Here is a 24,712-nt window from a genome sequence, read left to right on the forward strand (position 1 = left end):
CTTTTTTTGTGGCAAATCAAACAGATAACTTCATTATATACCCATAGATGGAGGGTTTTCTTTTTCAGTAACTTCAATTCTACATAACGAGCTTGTGCTGTAATTTTTTATGAAATACATTTTGTACATATTTGGTTGGTGTAATCAAACCTGGAAGTCACAAGCACAGACATTCTCATTTCCAGGCACACACCAGAAATTCTGTGATAAGATGTTTCCCAGGGTTTTAAAAGCACCACGGGTATGGGTGCAATTGCTTTAGCTCTTGGGAACTTCTAAGCATAAAGGAAAGTGCAAACTCCCGGGGAGGCAGAACGTTCTAGGTGCCCTATGGCTTTGCTCCCAGCGTGGATGTTTCCTGGCTGCTCCTCACACTGACAGCAAAGGTTCTTGCAGTGAAAGGCTGATAGTGCAGATCCACAGCAGCGCTGACAGGCTGTGCTGGCCTGGGCTCTGATCCCGACCCTCTGCATTTTCTGTTACGTTTCAGCCAATCTTTCTCCTTGGTCCTCAAGCAAAGGTCAGCTAATGCCTTCATCACTTCAGGTGAGGGAGGAAGGCTGCACATGGGGCACGGCTGAGTGTTTGTGGCCTCACCCTGACTGCCCCCGGGGCTGTGCCCAGCGGCAGCGGGTGCCGGCCACGGCAGCCCTGCCCGGGCTGCGTTCCTGCAGCAGCATTCCTGCGGCAGCATTCCTGCAGCAGCATTCCTGCGGCAGCATTCCTGCGGCAGCATTCCTGCAGCAGCATTCCTGCGGCAGCATTCCTGCAGCAGCATTCCTGCGGCACCACGGCCCTGGCGGGCACTGCTGACCCGTGGTGGGCATTGCTGACCCGTGGTGGGCACTGCTGACCCGTGGTGGGCACTGCTGACCCACGGCAGCCCTGGCGGGCACTGCTGACCCGTGGTGGGCATTGCTGACCCACGGCAGCTGTTGTGGGCACTACTGACCCACGGCAGCCCTGGCGGGCACTACTGACCCGTGGTGGGCACTGCTGACCCACGGCAGGCCTGGTGGGCACTGCTGACCCACAGCGGGCACTACTGAACTGTGGCAGCTGTTGTGGGCACCACTGACCCACAGTGGGCGCCACCGACCCAGGGCAGCCCTGGCGGGCACCACTGACCCACGGCAGGCACCACTGACCCAGGGCAGCCCTGGCGGGCACCACTGACCCAGGGCAGCCCTGGCGAGCACCACTGACCCACGGCAGGCACCACTGACCCAGGGCAGCCCTGGCGGGCACCACTGACCCATGGCAGCCCTGGCGGGCACCACTGACCCAGGGCAGGCACCACTGACCCAGGGCAGCCCTGGCGGGCACCACTCGCCCGTGGCGGGCAGCACTCACCCACGGCGGCGGTGAAGTACTGCCGCACCTCGCGGGGGCTCAGGGCCCTCTCCCAGATGACGAACTCGTCGAAGGCGCCGCTGACGGAGCGCCGCGCCGCCGCCCCCTCCGTGCCCCCCAGCAGCTCGGCGCCGGCGTCGCCGTAGTCGTAGAAAACCTTGCCGTCGGGGTCCGCGGTGCTCAGGCTGCCGTTGACGTACACCTTGAGCCCTTCCCGCGACCTCCAGGTGAAGAGGATGTGGGTCCAGTAGGGCCCTGCAAGAGCAGCAGGCCCAGCAGGGCGGTGAGGCGGCTCCGCTCCCTGCCCTCCTGCCGGGCACTGCCGTGGAGCTGCTGGCAAGGGCCAGAGGGGAGCTATGCAATGCTGATGCTGTGCCTGTTAGTTTTACCCCCCTGGGGAAGCCCATGCCCTGGCAGGATGCCCGCCAGCTGCGTCTGAACCTGGGCTCACCGCAGCTCCATAAATTCCCCTGCTGAGTGCTGCTGGCCAAGATCTGAGGTCTCTTCACTCCTGCCTCAAAACTCAGCCCAGCGAGAGCAGCACGAGGACTGCAGGAGCTGGAGAACAAGCACACAAACCACTCCAAAGTTCTCACCATTTCCTTGTTATGCTTGAGAGGCAGAAAACACAATGTTAATTTTCACTTGGATTGGATAAACCACAAACGCGTGAATTATTCTTGCCTTTTGCTCCTTTTCTCTTAAAATAAGATTTCTAAACTGATTCATTAAGGTTTATGAAACTGCTACCGTGAGTCCTATTTTAACAACATATAGCCAGTCAAGTTAGGGCAAGAAAATATTTATTGAATGCCATTAGCATTACTGGAAGACCAGAATTTGTTCCAGTCAGTAGATATTAGTGCTCCCCAGCAACGCACAGTTTAGAGAGAAGCAGTGAGATATGTGATATACCAAAATGTTTATTAATGCTATGGCTTGGCACAGAAAACCTGACACTCAACAGAAACAGTCATGAAAGCACCAAAGAGCAGCGAGAGTCACCAGACAAAGCCTGAATTGAGCAGAGAGCAGCCCAGCAGCTTTGGGAGGCACGGGGAGCTGTCAGGGATTAATCTGCATGCTTTGCTCGTGCTCCCATCTAAACGTGCAAGAACCACTGGAGCCCATAAGGATCCACCCCAGACACCGCTGCAAGCTGGATCCAAGGGCAGTTAGCAAATGCAAATGTTCTAGAATACATCACTGCTCTCTGTTTGCATTTCACCTCTCCCTCCCCACACCAAGAGGATTCTTAAGCACAGAGGTCTGCAGCTATTTTTATAAACCCACTTCTCTTCCCTGAAGCTGTGCTCTGCTCACTACCTCTGTCTGCAGGAATAAAGCAAAATGTAGCAAAGAAATCAGGGTTTTTTCAATATATAAACTTCACCTGGTGGACTAAAGCTGGCTTTCCACTTCATCATTGCATTCCCACGGGTGTAAAACTCCACGGAGCCTTCCCCTTCGTTTGAGCAGATTTTGAAACCACTGGAAATTACTCGTCCACCAGAGGCAGGGAGAAGCTTGGCCTGTTGGTCTTGAGTCTTCCAGAAAAAGGAAAATGTTACTCCTGAGGAAAGCAAGGGAGAGGAGACTTGAATGAAGAAAAAGAGTGCAACTGAAATTTCCAACATGCAGAATACAGGCAGTGGGGATGCTTCTGAGGACAGATCATCTGCTGGCATAAACCAGGACAGCGTTTTTAAAATCAACAATGCTCCAACACTTTAAACCAGCTAAACAATCCCTCCCTCAGCTTTGCATCCCCTGAGCACACCCAGGACACAGCAGTGTCCTGAGCAGCTTCTCTCAGTGAAAACCAAAGCTCTTTGATCTCCAAAGGGCACCCACACGTTTTTGGTGCTCCCCAGTCCCCATCACAGCCAGATTTAATCCAGTGACCTCTCCTGAGCTCCAGCCCACAGCTGGATTTCCTAAGCACTTTCCTAATCCCTGCTAACAGCTGGATTTCCTAAGCACTTTATTATGTGGATTTTCACCCTTCAGTGCACCAACAGCCCCTGAAAGCCAAGTGTAAAATAAAGGGTAACTGTACATGCAGAGCCACAGAAAAGATTCTGAGGTCCCCACCTACACAAAAATAAAAGAATTTTCCCAATAACACAACACAGTCCTGCAAGTGCACATGTGATTAACTTGGTTCACAAATGATCCTGTTCACTTCACAGCAAATTTCACTATTATCCTGTGAAATGGAGCAGCTCTCCAGGTCACACATTAGTGAATAAATGTCATTTCCATAAGGTGGCTTTCTTTAATAAAAGCTACCCCAGAAAGCTTCTCTGACACACAAGTGGCAAATCAAACCTCGCTCACACTTGGCATTTGTTGGCTACAGGCAGCTTCTCCAAATGAGTTCCAGCCAAGGAACAAGAGAACATTCTCTTGCATCTCCCAAATGTTCCTTTTGACTGAAGATGCCACTCCAACGAGCCCAAAACTGCTCACAGAAAACCACTGCTTAAAGATTGCTTGAGAAGGGGCAAAGTGGGGAAGAATGTTTCAGCACACCAAAAGCAAGAAGGATTTGTTTTCTCAAGTAAAAATAATAGTCCTGAAATGTTGTGAAATCCAGCCTTAGAAGAAGCACTGGGATTTTTGTTTCATGGGTTATAGTATTTCACCTGGGAAGATCCCAACACCCTTCCCAAAGGCATTCCCTGGTTGAGGGTGCTTGGCACCACTTTCACACAAACACATCAAGGATGGTTAAGCAGCAGCCTCTGAAATAAAATCCACCTTACCCTCACCACAGGTGCATTTGGCTTGAAAAAACACAGACGTGTTCTTTAGACACAAGGGTGTTGCCTATTCTCCTTTTTTCCTTCTAATAATATGTGCTACAGTGACTTGGTGTTTATGATTTATATGATTTCTTCTCCTCACATTTTATCTACTGAACATTTCAGTGTTTCATGCCTTTAATGTTCTTGTTTGTGAGATACTGGGAGTGCTCTGGTACTACAAAAACAATTTATTCTGGTTGTTATAGATGTTGAAAGAATATGACTTCCTGATGATTTTTATTTCCCAGTGGCATGAAAAAAGTATGAAAAGATGCAGCACGTATCAGAAAGCACACCTGGAGCAGGATGCTGAATCCCTTTTTCTGTCACTCTCAGGCAACAGCCAGCTGCTCTGGGTGCTTACAAAGCTCATGAGCAGCTCTTGCTTCAGCAGCTCCAACAAAAGTGATCCTAATTTCCAGCCACGTTGCCCCCCTGAAGGATGGCCCAAATCAATGAAAGCAAGAACGTTCAATATTAACAATGCTGCTGGAGTTCAGGGGCTGCTGGGGTTCAGAGAAAGCCAGCATCTGCTGTGGAACCTTCCATTTCCATGGGGTTCTGCACCTCTAGTGAATGTCCTGTGAGAGTGACCAGGCAAATGTTTGCTTTGACTGTCACTCACAATTTCAATCATCCCTGTCACAACACGTGTCCAACCTTTCCCTTTGTGATCCCAACCCAAGAGAAAGGGAAGAGAAACAGAATGAAGGGATTTCAGCACCTATGAAGACAAATGGATTCCATAACACCAGAGACCTAAAAATGTTCTTATCTCTAGAGAGAAACTAAAAAGCCCAAGCCCGCTCCTGCAAAGAGGTCACACTGACTCTGAGTAGTTGGTGATCAGTTTTAATTTAACCTGCAGTTAGAAAAGACTAAATTCTCAGCAATCAACACTCAATTGTCTCAGAAGTCAATAAAGTGTCAAGCCTCATTTTCAGATTTCACTCCAAGGAGGAAAGAAACAATGATTATCGAATAACATAATTTGGCAGCAAAAGAAAAGTCAATCATAATTAATGAATTTCTCACCTTCAGGCCCACAAGCCTCTGGATTACTAATGCACGAATTCCGATAGCTTCCAAAGAAGAGAAAGGTGACTCCTTTCTTTTCAGTGACGTAAATCCCTTTGTTCACCATCCCTTCTATAATATCTAAAGCAAAAGCAAAATCCAGTTTAACATTCACATAAAGGAAAACTCCTGGCAACATGATTTTAACAGACTCCTATAGCTCAGATGTTTACCTTGGTCCAACTATAAGGTTTTGTTACTTTCTATGTTTGTTTTTCTTTTTGGTGTTTTTTGTTTCAGTTTGCCAGTTTCGGTGTGCTCAGTTTCTTTGTTTGTTTCCATTTGTCAGTGGTTTGTTGTATTTTTAAAGACCCCAGAGACACCTCTTTTATTTCAGGTTTGTAAATACTACACTCATACCCACTCAGCTCTGCAGTTAACCAAGACTGACAGAATCCATACACCCAAAAATGATTATTTAAAGTAATCTGAGTGAACTTTATGCTTTCCAGAGTTTGGAATGCCAGACACTTTCCTAGAGGTGTCTTACTGTTAGGCTGAGCCAGTAAAGAAATTCTTTCACCAGTTAAAATGTAACAAAATAGTGTTTCTTTTTTTCTTTTTCTGAAAGGGCAAGCTGGTGTTCAAACGCGTTTTCACTACAAAATAACTCAATGAAATACCCTTGACAAGGTCCACTCAAAGACAGAAATAGATCTCCTTTCAGCCATCCTTTGCTGGGGTGTCCTTGGCACTTGCAAAGGCAGTTGCTTTATCTAACGTGGATAGTGACTAATTTGCTTGTGATTTTCTTGTGCTCCCTCCCAGAGAAAAGCACTGTTGATTGATCTCCTACCAGCTGAAGCACACGAATCCTCTCAACAGGAAAAACCTGGTGTTTGTTTGCCACAGGAGCCTCGTTAAGGTCTGAGAGTGCGGCTGGCAGAAGATGCTGGGGAGTTTTTCCCCTTTGTCCTGGCTGATTTCAGCAGTGCAGACAACAGGAAACCACAACCAAAAACCACGACTGAAGCCTTCTGCTGGGCTGGGACGCCTGCACTGCAGGGAACAGTGAATGTTGGAGTGTTTGTTTCTGGGAGGGAGAACGTCAGGCGTTGGTGTGGGATTTCCTGCTACCACCATCCTCTGGGATGGCATTTCTGCAAGGACTGTGAGGACTCAGAACCTTGGGTTCAGGACCCTTCTTCAGCTTTTCTTCTGGAAAAATGTTGAGAAGAGCTGCTCCGAGGGAGCTCCAGCAGTGAGGAGACGTTTTCCTTTTCTCAATGAATGCAGTGAATGCATGTTTCGGTGTCCTCTTAGCTCATCCCAAAACCTTCTTTAAATATCAGTTTTCAGGTATCTTCCCCTCCCTTTGAGGAAGAAACCATCAAGCCCTGCCTCTAACTGACAGATAAAATTTAGTTCCTTTTAAAAATGTGAGTGTGCACTATGGAGGAAATCAAGCATTTCTAAGTTCTTCTCAAGGCACCTGAATTATAAATTCATCTCTGCAGGAAAGTTCCCATAAGGTGAAGCCTTTCTGTTCCCACAGCACTTCCTCTGCCATTGGTGTCACTCTCTGTAATGTTCATATGGAACATGCTTTATTGTGTGAGAACTATGCAAATGGTCTATAAAGCAGATAAGAGAGGACTGCAAGGAATTAGGGTCATTTGAAGTTCATCATTAATAGAGTTCCCATGTGCCAGCATACTTTTACTGTTAGAGAGTAAAAAAATAGTGGGTTTAGTATTCCGATATAAAAATCTTACTATCTGAGCAGCCCTAGTGACAGTTTTACCATTTCCATCCTTCTCCTTAGGTCAGGTTTCCGACAGTTTGATGTGAGTTAATACCTAGGACAGAGTGGGCACGAGGTCACATTTCAACTGCAGCCACACAGCACAAATGCAATTACTGAAATTAAGTGACTTTAAGCTGCTGTGGCTGTAACTGGCTTCCAGCCTGCCAGATTTCTGCCTCCGAGTTGTCATTTTCTGGTCTCCCTTTGCTCTCCAAGTGTGTGGATGTTAAAAAAAAATTGATATATGGACATATATAGAAAGATTTGCTTCTCATTTAAAACAAACAAACAAAAATCCCCAAAATAAACCATCATGTTGACAAAAGTTGTCATGTCACTTCCAGGCTTTGCAAATCTGCTTGCATTTGTCTTTCTTAACATGTCCTCTAAAAACTATTATCAACCAGTGAAACACAGAGGGCTTCTTTTCCATTTTAGCCTTGAAAGACAAGGAAAAAATTAACCTGTTTATTCTCATATGCTCCTCTGAAATGTCATCTCTGTTTCTTTTAAGCATAATAGAATTATTTTTAGGTTTTGGAGGATCCCTGGGGCCCATCCTCCCGTGGGATTCACATGGGGATGCCTCTCCCAGAATTCCAGCAACCCAGGTAACATTGCAAGGGTGCTTTTGCAGAAATGTGTGACAGTGCAATAATAATAAACACTTTTACCACACGAGCTCTTGAACCAGAACCCAGAGTTAACTCTGAATCCAAGGTTACAAGAAGCATCCACGCCTGACAAATGCAGAACAAAAAAACGAGAAAATCCTCACCTACAGTTGCAGAGAAGTTAGAGTAGGCAGAGTCATTGGTATTTACAAAGGTAGAGTTATGGGGAGGAAGCACAGTGAAGTTGTGGATTCTTAGAGCTGGGTGGAACAACAAAAGAAAAGAAGCAAATGAGCAAAACAATGAATAAACACCATCAGTAATGAACTGGCCAGTTCATATCTCTCAGCACAGCGCAAAGCACAGATTTGCTGGTTTAAATTTACCACACCAGCACTTCTCCCAGGGGCTGGGAGTGTCCTGGGCTCCACTGCTCAGGGAAGGCAGAGCCTCTACAGGAAGGTTTCCTTCGGAAAACACTGTAAAACATCCAGCTGCAGATGGAGGGCTGGGAAACGCCCTCCTGCCGGCACGGAACACGCCCAGTAAAAATCCCTGCAGGGCTCAGGAGCTGCGGCAGCCCAAGGTCCCCGCTCTGGCTCCCAGGGAAGGGACGGGGACACCCTGGAGCAAGGCAGGAGAGGCTGAGAGGGCTGGGGCTGCTCAGCTGAGGGCCCAGGGGTCTCACCAAGGTGCAAAAATTCCCAGCTGGAGATGGAAAGATGTGCCAGGCTCTCCTTGTTTGTGCCCAGAGAGCAGATCAGAGAAATGGGCACAAATCAAAATACAAGAAACTCCATCCAAATATAAGAAAACCTCCAACTTTTTTATGTCTGACCATAAGGTTTTGTTCTCTAATTTGTTTTTCTGATTTTGAAAATATAACAGTATCTTGCACACTGTAATTGTTTATCCTGGGCAGGCAAATAAAGCCTGATAAAAAGCCCATGAAAGTAGATGGAGAGACATTGATTTGTCATTTAGACCAACTGAGCTCATAGAACAAAGTGACAAATGCTCTTAGGAAAAGAAAAACACACACAAAATGCTCCAGATAAAAATGCATGGAAAACAAGGGGTCAGGTGAAAAACCTGAGCATGGCCACTTTCTTTTTATTTGCTATATTTTGAGCTGATTGTTTCCTTTCAATTGCTTCTGGTGCTGAGATTCCTAAAACATTAATTTGCTGACACACTCTCACCACACGAATGCTTTGAGAGATATAAATCTGGCTTCACACACAATGACTTCAACAAATAAAATGGATTAACGTGACAGACAGATTATGGTGCTTCAAGGATTTAAGAGGAGAAACATGGAATGAAAATAATTGCATGATATGATGAGTGGAAAATCAAGACAGACTCTGCAATAAACAGAAGCGTTGTGTAATCAGAATGGAGCCAAAACCAAGCAAATTGTCACCTGGAGTAGATTACAACAATAAAGAACACTTTTCTTGTATATCAAAGTGAAATATCAGACAAATAAAACCTCTGCTGGAGGCAGCTGAAATGATATCGTGTCTGATAAGCACAATATAAACAACTGAGAGGAATTTGAGCCATCCAGTGCAACACTGCAGAGAATTCAGCATTGTCAGAGCTGCACTGCAGAGACAAAGACCTCTGGCTACTGATGTCCCCTGCAAGTAATTGTAAGACAAAATCCACCAAATTTTTCAGCAAAGTCCTGCAGCTGGCTCATTTATAAATTTCTTTATCACCCTGTCATAATAGGAATCAAAAGCGATTGCTCCTGTGAGCCAGTCCCTTTCCTGCAAGTGAAGGTTTGTAGGATCAGGAACTTCATCTGTTCTGCTTTCTCTCTTCCAAGACACTGAAAATATTTCTGAATTTTGCTGAAGTAAAATTAAACAAAATTTGAAGAACAATCTAACATCAATTGTCCTTTTCCAAGAGATATTTTATATATTTTATTTTCAAGTACTTTCAAAACAGCTTGGTTGTAATGTGATTGATTGCCAGAACAGTGCTGGATACGGAGCACTTCACTCTTTTTGAAACCACGTGAAGTCCAGGGTCAGAAAATAACTTTAGCACACTTTTAGAGAACTTATGTGGCAACTATTTGTAAGCCAAATTATTATTGCAGTCAGTAGGAATGCTGCCATCAGCTCCTAATGGAAGCAGAATATTACCCAGATATATTTCTGGTCAGGCAATTCCATTCCTCCCAGAAATTTTGTGGAAAGACAGGTCAAAGTTTAGGCTTAAAATACTTGAGCACCTCTACAATAAAGGGATATTTATGGATATTTACAGATAGTAATAGATACTGTCCCCACGCAGGAGCAGAGATTGCTATTGCCATGTCAGGCACACAGGTTTGGGGAGTGCTGGGGAGCACTGGGAATGCACATCAGCACAACCTGGAGCTGGCCAAGGCGTCAGCAGAGCAAAACCAGCCCCTGTGGGAGCTCCTGAGGGACTGAGCCTCAGGGGGAGGCAGAGCTCAGCTCTTCCCTGTGGGAGCAACAGCCCTGCAAGGCCAGAGCTCGGGGGGGACACCCGGGGGCTGCTGGACTGCAGCACCCACCCCTGGCAGCAGCAATGCCATTCCCTCTGGATCCCACACTCCTCACAGCTGACTCTGCCTGCTCAGGGACAGCTTTGCCTCAGCAAATCCCTCCTGATTTTGCCCAGCTGGAAGAGGAGCTGAATTAACATCAGCTCGTGCTGCAATACTGCTCTTAAGGAAATTCCCAAAGGCAGATAAAAATGAGTGAGAGGTATCCAGATGAGAGCTTACACTTTTCTTTCTGTAGACACTACATGCAAGGTTCAGAAGTGCCTGAGGAGCTTGGGCATTTAACTCCTTCCAAAATCAAAGGAGAGACATCCCTCTGGCAGAGCCAGAGTTCCCAGACCCTGAGTGCACTGGAGCACGCTGTGCATGTACCAAACCAGCTAATAACAACATGATTTCAGTGACTCTCTGGACCATAAACCTCTTCTCTTTATAACCTCAGCAATGCACACACAGCCCATAAAACCTCGGAGAACACTCCACAAAAATCAGCTCACAAATACAACAAAAACATTAACTGGGAAGGAAACCTCAACCTCTGAGCTACAAAAGTCAACCCCTTTCTTATCTCCTGCTGCCCCTCCTAATCACAGCCAGGCACAGAGAGCTGTGTCACTGCCAGGGTCAGGGAATGCTTTGTCTACCTCCATTTGTGTCCCGAAACTCGTGAATTCCATCCACATCTTCCAAGGGCCAATAATGGGAAGCTGATGCCAGGACTTTGAATCCTTTCAAGAAACACAGGTTAAAGATTATTAAATAAAAGACCAACAAGGTGTGTAACAAGTCTCCGCAGAAAATAACCATAAAAGAGGTCAAAAGGTTAAGTAAGCCAAAATACTTTATGCAAATCAAGTGTGGCAAACAAGCGAGGTCATAAATCAAAGCAGCAGAGTAGATTAAAGCCATATCACTGATTAAGCACTGCAGAAAACCTGCTTTTAAATCCAGCTAGTTTTCATTCTAATGGCACCTAAAATGTGTAATGATCTCTGAGTGACTCTGCTGGTGAATCTGGCAGCAGCCACTGAATGACAGCTGAGGAGTCACTCCAGAGCAATTTCCCGATTTCACAGGGATTTCGAGCCCGTGCTGGCCAGCCCAGAGCCCTGGGTGGGAATGCACGAGGCAGCGTGCAGCCTGCACAGCACACATCATGCTCCTGCTTCCTCCAGAGGGGTGGATTTCCTGAGAGAAGAGCTTCCAGAGCACCAAGCCACGGGTGGAAGAGCTCCCCCGTCCCCACCCAGCCCCAGCCCTTCCTCCAGAACCTTCTCCACCACCCCAAAACCAGAGCAGCCCCTTGGGGCTGATGGAAACCTTTTGTTTTCCTGCAAGTTCTCCTTACCAGCAGGTGGACAAGCTGACCAAGGCCAACACCTGCAGGTTTCCATTGGCATTTCTGTCTGTACAGTCTGACCAGAGTTTGAACAAATTTTGGGACGTTTGGTCACTTAATCAGAAGCAGGCTGCCCAAAACAACCTCATTTTCTGTTAAGATAACAATTCTATTTTAAGGGTAGAGCATTACTAGTGTAGAAAAACATGACTTGTAATTCCTTAGTATCTTACTGCAAGAAACCCTTTATTTTCAAAACAATTAATTTAATCAGATGTGATGAAACAAATGTAGCATGTCCTACAGCCAAGAGAGTTTGGGCAAGTTATATACAGATATAGGACACAGATATACAGAAGTTTTTCCATGGATGCACCAGCATGGCACGTCATCCTACCAGCCTGGGTTACTTTTCTTTGGGGGGGAGGTGGGGAAACACAAAGAGCAAGGGTTTCTGTCACACCACCTGTCTTGCTCTCTGCCCTACAATCATTTTTCATCCCAGGCAATCCTTCAGGAGACTGAGGTGTGAAGCTGACAGAGGAAAGTTTGTCAGACACTACAAAACCTCCCCACGCCTAATGTGCAAATGAACCCGAGTCACCAGCAGTGTCCTTTGGCTTCCGTGGCTCACCCCACTCCTTTCTCCGCTTTTGAGATCAAACCCTTTTGCCTGATTGATGCTTGCTCTGTCATTTTCATGTCCTGGATACACACCAGAGCTTTGTATCATGGATACGAAGGTGCAAAAACTTTAATAAAGTGCCTGAAGCCCCCCCTGGAGAGCGCTTTGATGGCCTGTATCCTCCTGGAGCAGCTTCTGAGGTGTGACACAGATGGGATCCTAAGATTTATTTTTTTATCTTGAGTGCAAAGTTGATAAAATGGCTGAGCTTCACAACAAGCAATTGCAGATCTGAGGAAACAGAACTCCAAGTTCTGCATCTTGTGAGGGCACAAGAACTACTCCGACTTGCTTCCAAAGTCAACTATACCAGAGATATCTAACAAATGATTCATAATTGAATTCATTAATTCAGGACCTATTCTTAGCCCACCTAACTAAATGTTTGCCGTTGTCATAGAGGCTTTCCCTCAAGGAGGGAACGGAGCACAGACAGCTAAAATGGGGATGTCTCATGGGATGGAAATGGGGTTCTGTGGTTCTCCATCTCCTCTGGCTGCCTCAAAGGCAAAGAAGGGCAGAGCTGTCACTGAGAGGACAAGGGCACGGCCAGCCTCGCAGGACAGGGACCCACAGCCAGCACACAACACATAACCCGAAAATTCCAGGCAACCCAAACTCAACTGAGCCCTCAGGAAGCAAGTACCTGCTGCCCTGAATGCAAAATCCTCTCCACAGGCAGCGGCCCCGCTCGGAAGAGGCCCCAGGGCTCGTCCAGCCTGCTGCAAGCCCAGCTGCATCCCTGCAGTGGTGCCTCCACACCCCCTGCACCCCAAACCAGCCCGTGGGACTCTCCCACTTAGGGGAGGAGGGTTTCCCCCTTTTGTCCCACCAGCCAGAAGCCACAGACCCTCATTTTCAGGAAACAGGACTCTTTTTCTTGGTTTTGAGCAAAGGTGGAGCAGAAGCCATTAATCAGGCTCCCTCACCAGATGTGGCCTCTCCCCATCGCTCTGCCTTTTACTTGAGAATAATTACATGTGGTTAAAACTGAAAAAAGCAATCCATGGGCTGGAAGCAGTAAAACTGTACTTGTACACCACCATGAGGCTTGAGGTTAAACTATTTATATAAACAGAAGAATTCTGCAGTTACACACACAAACCCTTCTGAGCTCTGATTGAGTTTTTTACATTGGAAACAGATGAGAAATCCTAAATCCACTCTGAAAGTGATGCAAACCCGAGTGTGAAGGCTGGGAGAGGGGAGAGGACTTGAAGCCATGCCAGAGCACTGCAAAGTGTGCAAGCTGGCACATCCAACTGTGCATCAGTGAATCAAAAATGTGAACAGCGAGGGGAAAAGGAAAATAGTCTGTGCAGAGGTTTGATTCAGAGTGTAACTCAAGGAAAGTGATGACAAACAAGTGCACATAGGACTTTCCCACATATCAAATACAAGCCATTTCTCTCCAAACGTGTTTCCATCCAGAATATCCAGTGGGTGGGGCACTGAATTCACAATGAGTGATACTTTTGACTATTGCACCTTTAATACAGAGCTGACATTCAAACACGGGCTCTGGTTCTTTGGGGCTACTAAGAAAATAAAAAAAAAAAAAACACCCACAAACTGCAAAAAAAAGCAAATAAATATTGGAGCACATTGTCACAAAATGGAAAGAGAGCATTCCTTACCTGGGTGTTTGGGGAGCTGGGAATAGTTTCCGTACACCTGCACACAAAACACGACATAATGAGACACCGTGGGGCAAAACTTGCTAAGAGGAATCCAAGCACCTCTCAACACTGACCAGATTCAGAGCATTACCTGATATTTTTGCTGAAATAAAATCAGCAAAGAATAATGGCAACAGAGTAGAGGTAACAAACTTTCCATGGTCTATTTAAGGATAAAAGTACAGCTGAAATCAAACTCCTGTAAGATTTCGATCATAAGTTTTCCTTTGCGACTTTTGGTATTAAAAGGGACATTTTCCATGCAGGTTCAAAAGGTCCATTCCTTCAGGGATGGCAAAATATCCTTCCAGTCCCTCCAAGTAGTGTTTTCTTGCTTCAGCCTTTGGTACCTTCATTTAACTCTGAATAAATTCCCGTGGCGGGAGGAAATTTCACAGAAACGTGCACCAAACCCCGGAGCTGTGCTGTTCCGTGGAAAGAAGTCAAACACTTCTACTCCAGCGTGTGCCAAAAAGAAAAGATCTCGTTTGCAACTTTCTGGCCGCGCCGTCTCTCCCGCGGCTCCTCTCCCCTGCCGGAGCCCAGTTCCGCGGGCAGGGAAAGGCACTCCCGATTTCCCCCGGGTGGAAAACTCCCTGCTCGCTCCCAAACGGGCCGAAACGGTCCCAGATGAGCTGAAATGATCCCAAACGAGCCGAAATGATCCAAAGGGGCCGAAGAGAGCGGCGGGGTCCCGCCCGTCCCGCACCCCCGGGTGATGTCACGCTCCCTCCTCCAGCTCCGTCCCACTCTGCACCCTGCTCGTTCCCATTTCTATCTCTTTATTTCTATTTATTGCTCTCTCCCCCCGCTGCTCCGGGGCCGGTGGAGCAGCCCCAGCTCCAGCAGGGAGGGGAGCGCCCCAAAATCCGCACCTGGGAGGGGTCACGGCCACAGCCAGGGCCCGCAGCTCAGACACCTGGGAACAACGAGAGACATTCCCGGAGGACAGGTGACACCTCCTTATTGACAGAAGCACAGGCTGTATTTCTGTCCGAGGAAAGCTTTTCAAACCCTGGTTTAAATCACATGGCACTCCGAGGGACTGGTTTACTTTATCTGTTCCAAGCAGGGGAAACTGAGGCATTACTTATCTCACCGGTTTCCTCAGAGTTGCACAAAGCAAGGAAAAAAACTTCTGTAGTTGCTACTTTGCTCCTTATTTTAATAAAACTAATTGCATGTGAGTATCTTACAAGAGTCTCCCAGTTACACCCTATGTTACAAATATTAACCAGCATTTTACATATAAAAGAAAAATAGCAGCTAGAACTAGCTGATATTCTTTATTTTATCTGCTCTTCTGTGATAAAGTCTTGTTTTCAGTTCTCTCAAAGTGCTTTATTTTCAGCCAAATAAACTGAAAGACTAATACTTTAAACAAAATTTTATAAGTTTTCCATTCCTGTTAATTTCTTCCCTGCATTTCCCCATCAACCTCTTCTTTATCCTCACACAAGCCACTTAAAGGTGACGTAGGCAACATCAGAAACTACAAAGCAGAACCATAACATGCTAATATCTCAACAAAATCCAGATTATTTTATTTACTTTTCTTTTGCCAGAAGTTATTATAAATATATTGGATAATATTTTCAGCCCCACTCATGCAGCAAAATGGTCTTTGTTGGAAATCAGTGAACGCACAAGATTCTGACCTATTATAAAGTTAATTCCTGCACGTCACTGCCCTACAGGACTTTCCTCCTGGCCTTTGGGTGTCCTCCCCTCTCCAGCCAGCCATTAATGGCCCTTGGCCCATCCCTGCTCCTGAGCTCACCTGGTTCCTCCTGCTCCTCCCTGAACTGCCCCTCTCACCTCCCTGCTGCTCAGCCCCAGCTCCTGCACCGAGCTCTGGGCAGGAGCAGATCAGAGCTGGGAGGGTGAAGGAGTTTTCACTTACCCTGTGTGGAGACAAACTGTACCTGTACCTGTTCTATACCCACACCTATCGTGTTGTTCCCCTTTCTGGAGACACTGTGCTTGTTCTGTACCTGTGCCTGTTCTATTCCCCTTTATGGAGATGTTCTGCACCTGTGCCTGTTCTGCATCCACACCTATCCTGTTATTTCCCCTTCTGGAGACACTCTGTACCCGTTCTGTACCTGTACCTATTCCATTCTCCTGTATGGAGACACTCTGTACCTGTACCTGTTCTATTCTCATTTCTGGAGAAGTTCTGTACCTGTTCTGTACCTGTACCTGTTCTACATCCACACCTATCCTGTTATTTCCCCTTCTGGAGACACTCTGTGCCCATTCTGTACCTGTACCTATTCCATTCTCCTGTATGGAGACACTCTGTACCTGTACCTGTGTCTGTTCTGTACCTGTACCTGTTTTATTCTCATTTCTGGAGAAGTTCTGTACCTGTTCTGCACCTGTACCTGTTCTATTCCCCTTTCTTGAGAAGTTCTGTACCTGTACCTGTTCTATCTCCACACCTGTTCTATTCCCCTTTCTGGAGACGTTCCAGAAAGACACTCACACTGCATGAATGCTCCAAGGTTACCCACGTTCAGTGCTTCAAAAGTTCAGAATGGAAATAAAATGTGAGTTTTGTTTGCAATCCTGATTTAGGGCCCATAAAAGAAGAATTTTGAAAATTTTGAAGTTCTGAGTTTCAGTTCCTACAATAATGCAGTGATTACCAGCCTGGCTTTTGCCAATTTCCCTCCAGCTTTTTTGAGACTTCCTCCCTCATTACTGTAAGCCACAATCTCCTCCTGAAGGAAGAGGAGGAATTCTGTGTAAACCCTACGAGTTCTGCATCATATAGTGACAAGTAGAGCCATTCTTAGAAATAACAGATAGCTGCAGCTAAAATCCTGAGAAAAAACTAAAATGTAAAAAGAGAAAGACAGGAATTTGAAATATTTGCCAAGAGGGGCCTGTCAAGGGAAAGAATATGCTTACCAAAACAATTGTGAGAATCCAAGCAAACAAGTTCCCTGCCAGAAATTTCTGCAGAAACAGCAAACTGCAAGCAGACATTGGAAATTATTTGCAGAAACAAATTCTGAATTTATTCCTGTGATGCTCTGGAAACACGATGTGGTAAAGCCACACTGCTCCCAGCAGAGCCTGGGGCAGCACTGTCAGTGCAAACTGGAGCCACTGGTCAGCACTGGGCAGTGAGGCCATCGCCAGGAGGCTCCTGGGGAGCCCCAGCAGGGAACAGAGCTCATTTAAAATCCTTGCAGGTCCCTGGAGGCTCACAGGGCAGTGCTGGGTGCTGCAGCCCGAGCTGAGCCTGCAGGAGCTCAGCCCCAGCACAGCTGTCCATCCCCACCTCTGTCCATCCCCACCTCTGTCCATCCTCACCCCTGTCCATCCTCACCTCTGTCCATCCCCACCCCTGTCCATCCCCACCTCTGTCCATCCTCACCCTGTGTCCATCCCCACCCCTGTCCATCCCCACCTCTGTCCATCCTCACCTCTGTCCATCCCCACCTCTGTCCATCCTCACCTCTGTCCATCCTCACCTCTGTCCATCCCCACCTCTGTCCATCCTCACCTCTGTCCATCCTCACCCCTGTCCATCCCCACCCTCTGTCCATCCCCACCTCTGTCCATCCTCACCTCTGTCCATCCTCACCCCTGTCCATCCCCACCTCTGTCCATCCCCACCCCTGTCCATCCCCACCCTGTGCGGGTGCGGGGCCGCGGTACCGCCCGGGGGCCCTGGAGCAGCCCCAGAGCTTGGGGGGAAGGGCCGGGGCCGCTCTGCAGCCGGACAGGGCTCAGCAGGAAGGAAAGAAGGAAAGGAGGAAAGAAGGAAAGGAGGAAAGAAGGAAAGGAAAGAAGGAAAGGAGGAAAGGAGGAAAGAAGGAAAGAAGGAAAGAAGGAAAGGAGGAAAGAAGGAAAGAAGGAAAGAAGGAAAGGAAAGAAGGAAAGAAGGAAAGAAGGAAAGGAGGAAAGAAGGAAAGAAGGAAAGAAGGAAAGAAGGAAAGAAGGAAAGAAGGAAAGAAGGAAAGGAAAGAAGGAAAGAAGGAAAGAAGGAAAGAAGGAAAGAAGGAAAGAAGGAAAGGAGGAAAGGAGGAAAGAAGGAAAGAAGGAAAGGAGGAAAGGAGGAAAGAAGGAAAGAAGGAAAGGAGGAAAGGAGGAAAGGAGGAAAGGAGGAAAGAAGGAAAGGAGGAAAGAAGGAAAGAAGGAAAGAAGGAAAGAAGGAAAGGAGGAAAGGAGGAAAGGAGGAAAGGAGGAAAGGAGGAAAGAAGGAAAGGAGGAAAGGAGGAAAGAAGGAAAGAAGGAAAGGGCCCTGGGTTTGTGCTGCCGGCCAGGCTCCAGGTGAGCGCAGCGCCCCGGGCTCAGGCAGGGGGAGAACAGGACAGACAGAAAGCAGCTCGTGCTGCAGCTGGCATGTGCCAGGAAAGGACAAACAGCCCCAGGTGGAAAGCCTTTGTGTCTAACTACCTGAATTCGAGCAGAGGAACAACCACTGAGAGAACGTCCGACCCTGCAGAAGACAATTTGTAACAGAGTTTTCTTCCCTTGTTTTCACTGGAATCACCAATTTACCATATGGGAGCTGCTGCCTAACCGGGACTGAAATATTTCAGCAAGCATCCCAGGAAGGAGTGTTTTAAGAAGCAATGGGTTTTGTAAAATTTCACATCACAGTCTCCACTAACACCCCGATAAATATTCCGGGTTAAACGGCTCTGGCCAAGCTGTTTCTGTCAGTATCAGGCATTGTCACGCGGTGATTACAGCGACAGATCAGCACACGTCCACTTCCATGTTACTGCGAACTTCTCTGGTAATGGACATCCCCGCTAAGTACTTGTGGAAGGGATTTTATTTAATTCACTTCCACAAATCACCCCACAGCTGTGTAAACTCATTCATCTGTCCTGTGCTCCAGGGAGCTGCTCAGATGTACACGGGTGCAATTTGGTTGGATTTGCACTTTAAAAAATCGTTTGCCAGCTGCCTCACCTTCCAAGAGACTGAAGAATGTTTCTTTCTCCTTTTCCTTGATGTATTACAATCAAACCACGGTAATGGGTGATACTAATTGGCCAGCCACGGGAGATTCACTTGGGATGCGCCACTGGAGCCCCCTGGCTCCGGAGAAGAGCAGGAAAACACAAACCTCACTTAAAGTCAGAAGATTTTTGCTTTTAAAAAAGCGCAAAAATTGATTCTTTGAAATATTATCACCATATTAATCTGCATGTAGGGGATGGGGATGAGTCAGAAAAGGCTGAGTTGTGCTTTTCCTTAAGGTTTCCAGCACACAAGTTGTGTTTTCCTGTGGGAAGTGCTTCTAAACCTGCAAAGAACTGTGGAAGTGCTGAAAAAACCCTCAGAGGCAGCAGGAATTGAGGCTTTACAGCTCTCACCTGCACAACACGCTCTGAAACTCCAGCTAAATACCCTCTGCACACCCACAGCACCCTCCAAAACACCCTAAATACCCTCTGAACACCCACAACACCCTCCAAAACACCCTAAATACCCTCTGCACACCCACAGCACCCTAAATACCCTCCAAAATCCCCAAACAGAGGGCATTGAAGGGCTGCCACTGCACAGCTCCAGCCCCCGGGACAGATCACGTCATTAACGATGCTTTGATCAAGTCATTAACGATGTTTTGGTCAAACTGTAATCAACAATGTTTTGGTCAGACTCCTCAGCCCGTGGAGCACACTCATGAGAGCATCACGTGAAATCTTCTTTGAGCTGGCAGCGCTGGGAAGGACAAACTGAGCAGTTCCGAGTGGAGAAAGAGAAAACAAACACAAACCCTGGAGTTAACGAGGCCAGTGCTATCATGGAAAAAATATTTTTCTAATTAAGAATATGAGAAGTTGCTGGTCGATGCCAGAAAACAAAATACAGCATTTTGGCCATGAAATTCAGGCCTAATCAAGTGAAAATGCTTTTATTGTGCAACATATGTAATATTAAACTGATTATATATATATATATTCTTTAAGAAAACATCAAGACACTGATGATTTAAAGACCAATTAAGCAGGTAGAAAAAAATCATACAAGAAATTACACGTTTAAAGTTTCCCTAGATGAGGTCCCAGTTCCTAACAGGGTTATTGGATTAGCCTTTTTATTGTCTGTTTTCTGTTCATTGGACTTTTTTTGCATCTTGATAGTGCCTTGAATATCTGACTCTGTGTGCTGAAGAAAACATTAGATTTTTGCTAAGTAGTTTAGGATTTTGTGCCAATCTCAAAGATTTAATTTAATCAAATCTTTGATAATCTGAGCCTTAATGTCAAGCTTAAGTAAAACTGGATAATTGTATAAATAAAACGTTTTACAAATCCATTTTTATGTGGTTAAGCCAAATCCTTTTTGCCAGAAGCTCCTGTCTGTAACTGGGTACATTCTGGGGCCATTCAGGTAGGCAGATCCTCTTAATTACACAAATACTAAAATCCTAACATTTATAACATTATATGATAATGATGAATAATCCCTAAACCACGATAAATGTTGCCTCTAGGACTTGTGCCAGCTTTTCTCCTGCAGTTTTACAGGCTTGCCTCTTGCTCTTCGGGGTAAAAGCAGCTCCAGGAGGGTTCCAGAGCCTGCTCCGTGCAGAGCTCAGAGCACGCCAGGAGAAGGCAGCAGCCACTGGAAATGAGGAACAGCAGGAGCAGGAGCAGCTGAGCTTCCCACAGACACTCACACCAAGGACTCCTCGTGCCCTGGGAATGACAGTGCTGCCTTTGCACTTTCCTGCTTCAGATCTAGGTGGCAAAAGCAGTGAGAGGGTGGGGACAGGACTCGGAGCTGCCTGGAGAGCTGGCCGAGGCTCCCAAATCCACACTCCTACTGAAGAGTCATCAGATCTCAAATGCAGCTCATGAACTAATTCAAAGGCATGGAAACTGGACTCCAGAACAAGTCACACACTTTCAGGTGCTGAGTCCTGGCTCCTGGGCCAGCACTTAAACCAAAGGCAGCACAGATTCTCCTCCACGAGCTCTCTGAGCCCCTGGGGTTCCTGCTGGTTTGACCCTCACTCTGCTGCAATGCTTCATAATCTGAATAATCACTCACATCTGTTGGCTGGAACAGTCATCCCAAAGATCCTAAAATCACAGGACACACCCTGGAATCATGGAACTGCCTAAAAACGTATTTTCAAAACAATAAATGAAAGGGGGAAAAAACCCCATTTGTATCTGCCATTGTTCTTCATGCACCCTGCAGGAAAGTAAACTGGAATAAAATCAACCATTCAAAATGTGATTTTGACTATGAAAATGGATATGATATGGAGATCAAAGAAATCCTCCTTTCTTTTTCTAGAGGATTTGTCAATCTCTCTGTGATTTTCATAGGCTCCTTAGAGAAATGTCATTTTCAGATGTCATTGCAGCTAGAGATGACTGATGCAACCTGATTCATATCCCTTTTAATTAGTTAGAAATTCTGATTTTTCAAGAGATTAAGTGTTTCCCTTCTGGGCTGTAAGACTTTTTTAGCATATGCAAAGTCAGCTGGGATGAAGAGCAGGAGATGGAAACACCAAGGAATACCCAGCACATCAATCTGTAGAGTTAAATGTGGGAGAAGCAGTTCTGTGGGCAGGCCAGTTCCTGTGGAAATGGCATTACAAAACTCAGCATGTCAGATTTGCAACAGCCAGGGATATATGCCGTGCATTTAGGGGTAGGATTTTTTGCTCAGAGAATAAAATTATTAATCCTCTGCTAGTAGTGAACCACTAGGAGCCACTATCCCCTCCACAGATGGCAATTAAAATACAAATAAGCCTGGAAAGCGTGATGAACGAAAGCAGATGGCATTGTTTTCTCCACAATTAATATCTGCTGTGCTTTGCTGAAGCTGCCAGGCCAGCACAGCTCTCAGGCACGAGTGCACAGGTCAGAGGGGCAAAGGGCACTGGCAAAACTCAGCTCAGCTGAAAGAATCCCAAACCTGGCAACAGGAGAATGCTTTCCCCGGGCTGAAAGCCTTTCAAACCGTGGCACAGAACATCCTCTGTGCCGAAATCACATTTATCTCTCACCTGTTACTCCAGGTCCCCGCTGTTTTTAAGGCTAGCAGAGGAAACCATCGCAGAGCTGCTGTTCCAGCCCCAGAGCCGAGGCCCCGTGAGGAGGAGCACCTTTCCCCCCTCTTCACATCTCCTTGTAGCAGAAGAACCATAATGCTCGGGACACCAATCCTCCCAAAATTCTGTTCATTTTGCTACTCACAGCAAAACTTTACTGCAGGATCAACCCATGAAAGCCAGCCCAGAACTGTGCTAGGTTTGGCCATTGTGTTCCTCAGCACATGTTTTTGGTAACATTGGCAGATCAGCACTTAATGGGTGCCTTTTCCCCCAGGTGAAGCTAGGCTTTAGCTCAGGGTCAGTTATCCATGTGCTGCCTGTCTTCCTGCAATAAGCTCTGATTTTAACAGCTCTGCAACAGAAACGTGATGAGCTGTGGCACAGATGACGGCGTGCTTTGCTGTGCTTTGCTCTGGTAGCAGTCTTAGGATGAAGAAATCCACCTGCAGTGCTCGGTCTGGGCGCGTTTCACGCTTCTGGCAGATTGCACCTATAGAAATGTAAAAATCAACGTAGAACTGTAAAAATCAATGCAAAAATCAATGTAGCAATGTAAAAGTCGAGGCAGAAATGTAAAAATCAAGGTAGAAATGTAAAAATCAATGTAAAAATGTAAAAGTCAAGGTAGAAATGTAAAAATCAATGCGAAAAATCAAGGTAGAAATGTAAAAATCAAGGTGGAAATGTAAAAATCAAGGCAGCGATGTAAAAATCAAGGTAGCAATGTAAAAATCAATGCAGCGATGTAAAAATCAAGGTAGAAATGTAAAAATCAATGTAAAAATGTAAAAGTCAAGGTAGAAATGTAAAAATCAATGCGAAAATTAATGTAGCAATGTAAAAATCAAGGTAGCAATGTAAAAATCAAGGTAGCAATGTAAAAATCAATGCAGCGATGTAAAAATCAAGGTAGAAATGTAAAAATCAAGGCAGCGATGTAAAAATCAAGGTGGAAATGTAAAAATCAAGGCAGCGATGTAAAAATCAAAGTGGAAATGTAAAAATCAAGGCGGAAATGTAAAAATCAAGGTGGAAATGTAAAAATCAAGGCAGCGATGTAAAAATCAAGGCGGAAATGTAAAAATCAAGGCGGAAATGTAAAAATCAAGGTGGAAATGTAAAAATCAAGGCGGAAATGTAAAAATCAAGGTGGAAATGTAAAAATCAAGGTGGAAATGTAAAAATCAAGGCAGAGATGTAAAAATCAAGGCGGAAATGTAAAAATCAAGGTGGAAATGTAAAAATCAAGGCAGCGATGTAAAAATCAAGGTGGAAATGTAAAAATCAAGGCGGAAATGTAAAAATCAAGGTGGAAATGTAAAAATCAAGGCCGCGATCAATTTCCAAAGGGACCGAGACCCGCTGAGCGGGCGGCTGCCGCCACCGCGTGGCCGAAATAGGAACTGCAGAGGGGTCCGGGGCAGCGGCTCGGAACGGCCCGAAATGGCCCGGAACGACCCGGAACCGGCCCAGAACGGGCTCGGAACCGGCCCAAAATGGGCCCAAAACGGTCCGGAACCGGCCCAGAACGGGCTCGGAACGGCCCAAAACGGCCCGGAACCGGCCCAGAACAGCCCGGAACCGGCCCAGAACGGGCTCGGAACGGCCCAAAACTGGTCGGAACCGGGCCAGAACAGCCCGGAACCGGCCCAGAACGGGCTCGGAACCGGCCCAAAACGGCCCGGAACCGGCCCAAAACGGCCCGGAACCGGCCCGAAATGAGCTCGGAACCGGCCCGAAATGAGCTCGGAACCGGCCCAGAACCGGCCCGAAACGAGCTCGGAACCGGCCCAGAACCGGCCCGAAACGAGCTCGGAACCGGCCCAGAACCGGCCCGAAATGAGCTCGGAACCGGCCCGAAATGAGCTCGGAACCGGCCCAGAACCGGCCCGAAATGAGCTCGGAACCGGCCCAGAACCGGCCCAAAGTCATGGCAAGAGCGGCCCGTGCGCTCGGATCAGCCCGTCTGCTGCAGCGCGAGCTCGTTCCGGCCCGGAACGGCCCCGTCTGCTCCGAGGATCGCTCCTGCTGCCCCAGGAAAAGGGAATCCCGCAGTGCCGCCCCATCTCCTCGCCAAGGTAGTTCTAAAGCTCCACCGGAGCTCAGTGAGCTGGGAACTGCTCGCAGCTGGTTTGAGCCCGGCAGAACCTGCAGGTGACCTGTCCCGGACAGATCTTCCACACATAAACTTGGCAGAATTCTCATTTGCTGTAGTCTGAAATAAGTTTTATACCTAGACCACAACTTAGGTGTTCAAATAAAACAAGACATCCAGAACAAATAATAAAATACCAGATCCAGAATCAAAAGACAATGAACAATGCCAAAATGTGCAGATTCCTTGTTAATTATGACCAACCTTTTAATTTATAAATGCAACAAAACTCTCTGGGCTTGAGCTCTTTCCCTAAAACCTGCCCAGAGAATCCACTCCTAGACCCAGAAATATTTTCTTTTTTCTTTTCTTTTTTTGTTTTTTTTTTTAATGTTGTAATCCATTGAAAGTTTGACTGGAAAACTAACCTTTGTATTCTCAGTCTAAACAAAACACACAGTGCTCCCCCTCTGGTACTATTTTTGAAAGCCACAAAGATGGAAAAAAGCCATCAGCAAGTTACCTTTGGCTTTGTGCAGTGGTAAGTTTATAGAGCAGGAGCAGCAGGAATTATTGTCACTGCTGGAATTCAGACTGGAACAGACCCTCCACTGGAAAGTCTTCACTTGACTGAGTAGGGTAAGATTTTGTTTTCTCTAAACCCAGCTAGAGAAAACTTCCTTAGCATGGTTGTAGATAAGGAACT

General features: G+C 46.5%; 1 protein-coding gene across 2 annotated transcripts in view; it reads right to left on the reverse strand.

Annotated features, from left to right (window-relative positions):
- ADGRD1 (adhesion G protein-coupled receptor D1) overlaps window positions 1–14,580 on the reverse strand; it is a 130,183-nt gene extending 115,603 nt beyond the window's left edge. The window contains exons 1-7 of one of the 2 annotated variants that reach the window (XM_053994105.1): window positions 13,947–14,580; window positions 13,814–13,850; window positions 10,797–10,880; window positions 7,766–7,861; window positions 5,199–5,321; window positions 2,747–2,926; window positions 1,354–1,608 (exon numbers count right to left, since the gene is read on the reverse strand). In XM_053994105.1, coding sequence (XP_053850080.1) covers window positions 1,354–1,608; window positions 2,747–2,926; window positions 5,199–5,321; window positions 7,766–7,861; window positions 10,797–10,880; window positions 13,814–13,850; window positions 13,947–14,015 — 844 coding nt within the window. In that variant the 5' untranslated portion in view covers window positions 14,016–14,580. The remainder of the gene's footprint in view (window positions 1–1,353; window positions 1,609–2,746; window positions 2,927–5,198; window positions 5,322–7,765; window positions 7,862–10,796; window positions 10,881–13,813; window positions 13,851–13,946) is intronic. The other variant, XM_053994106.1, reaches the window with a different exon arrangement.
- Window positions 14,581–24,712: the final 10,132 nt, after the last annotated feature.

The sequence above is a fragment of the Vidua macroura genome, chromosome 18 (assembly GCF_024509145.1).
Source record: "Vidua macroura isolate BioBank_ID:100142 chromosome 18, ASM2450914v1, whole genome shotgun sequence".
Taxonomy (NCBI): domain Eukaryota; kingdom Metazoa; phylum Chordata; class Aves; order Passeriformes; family Viduidae; genus Vidua; species Vidua macroura.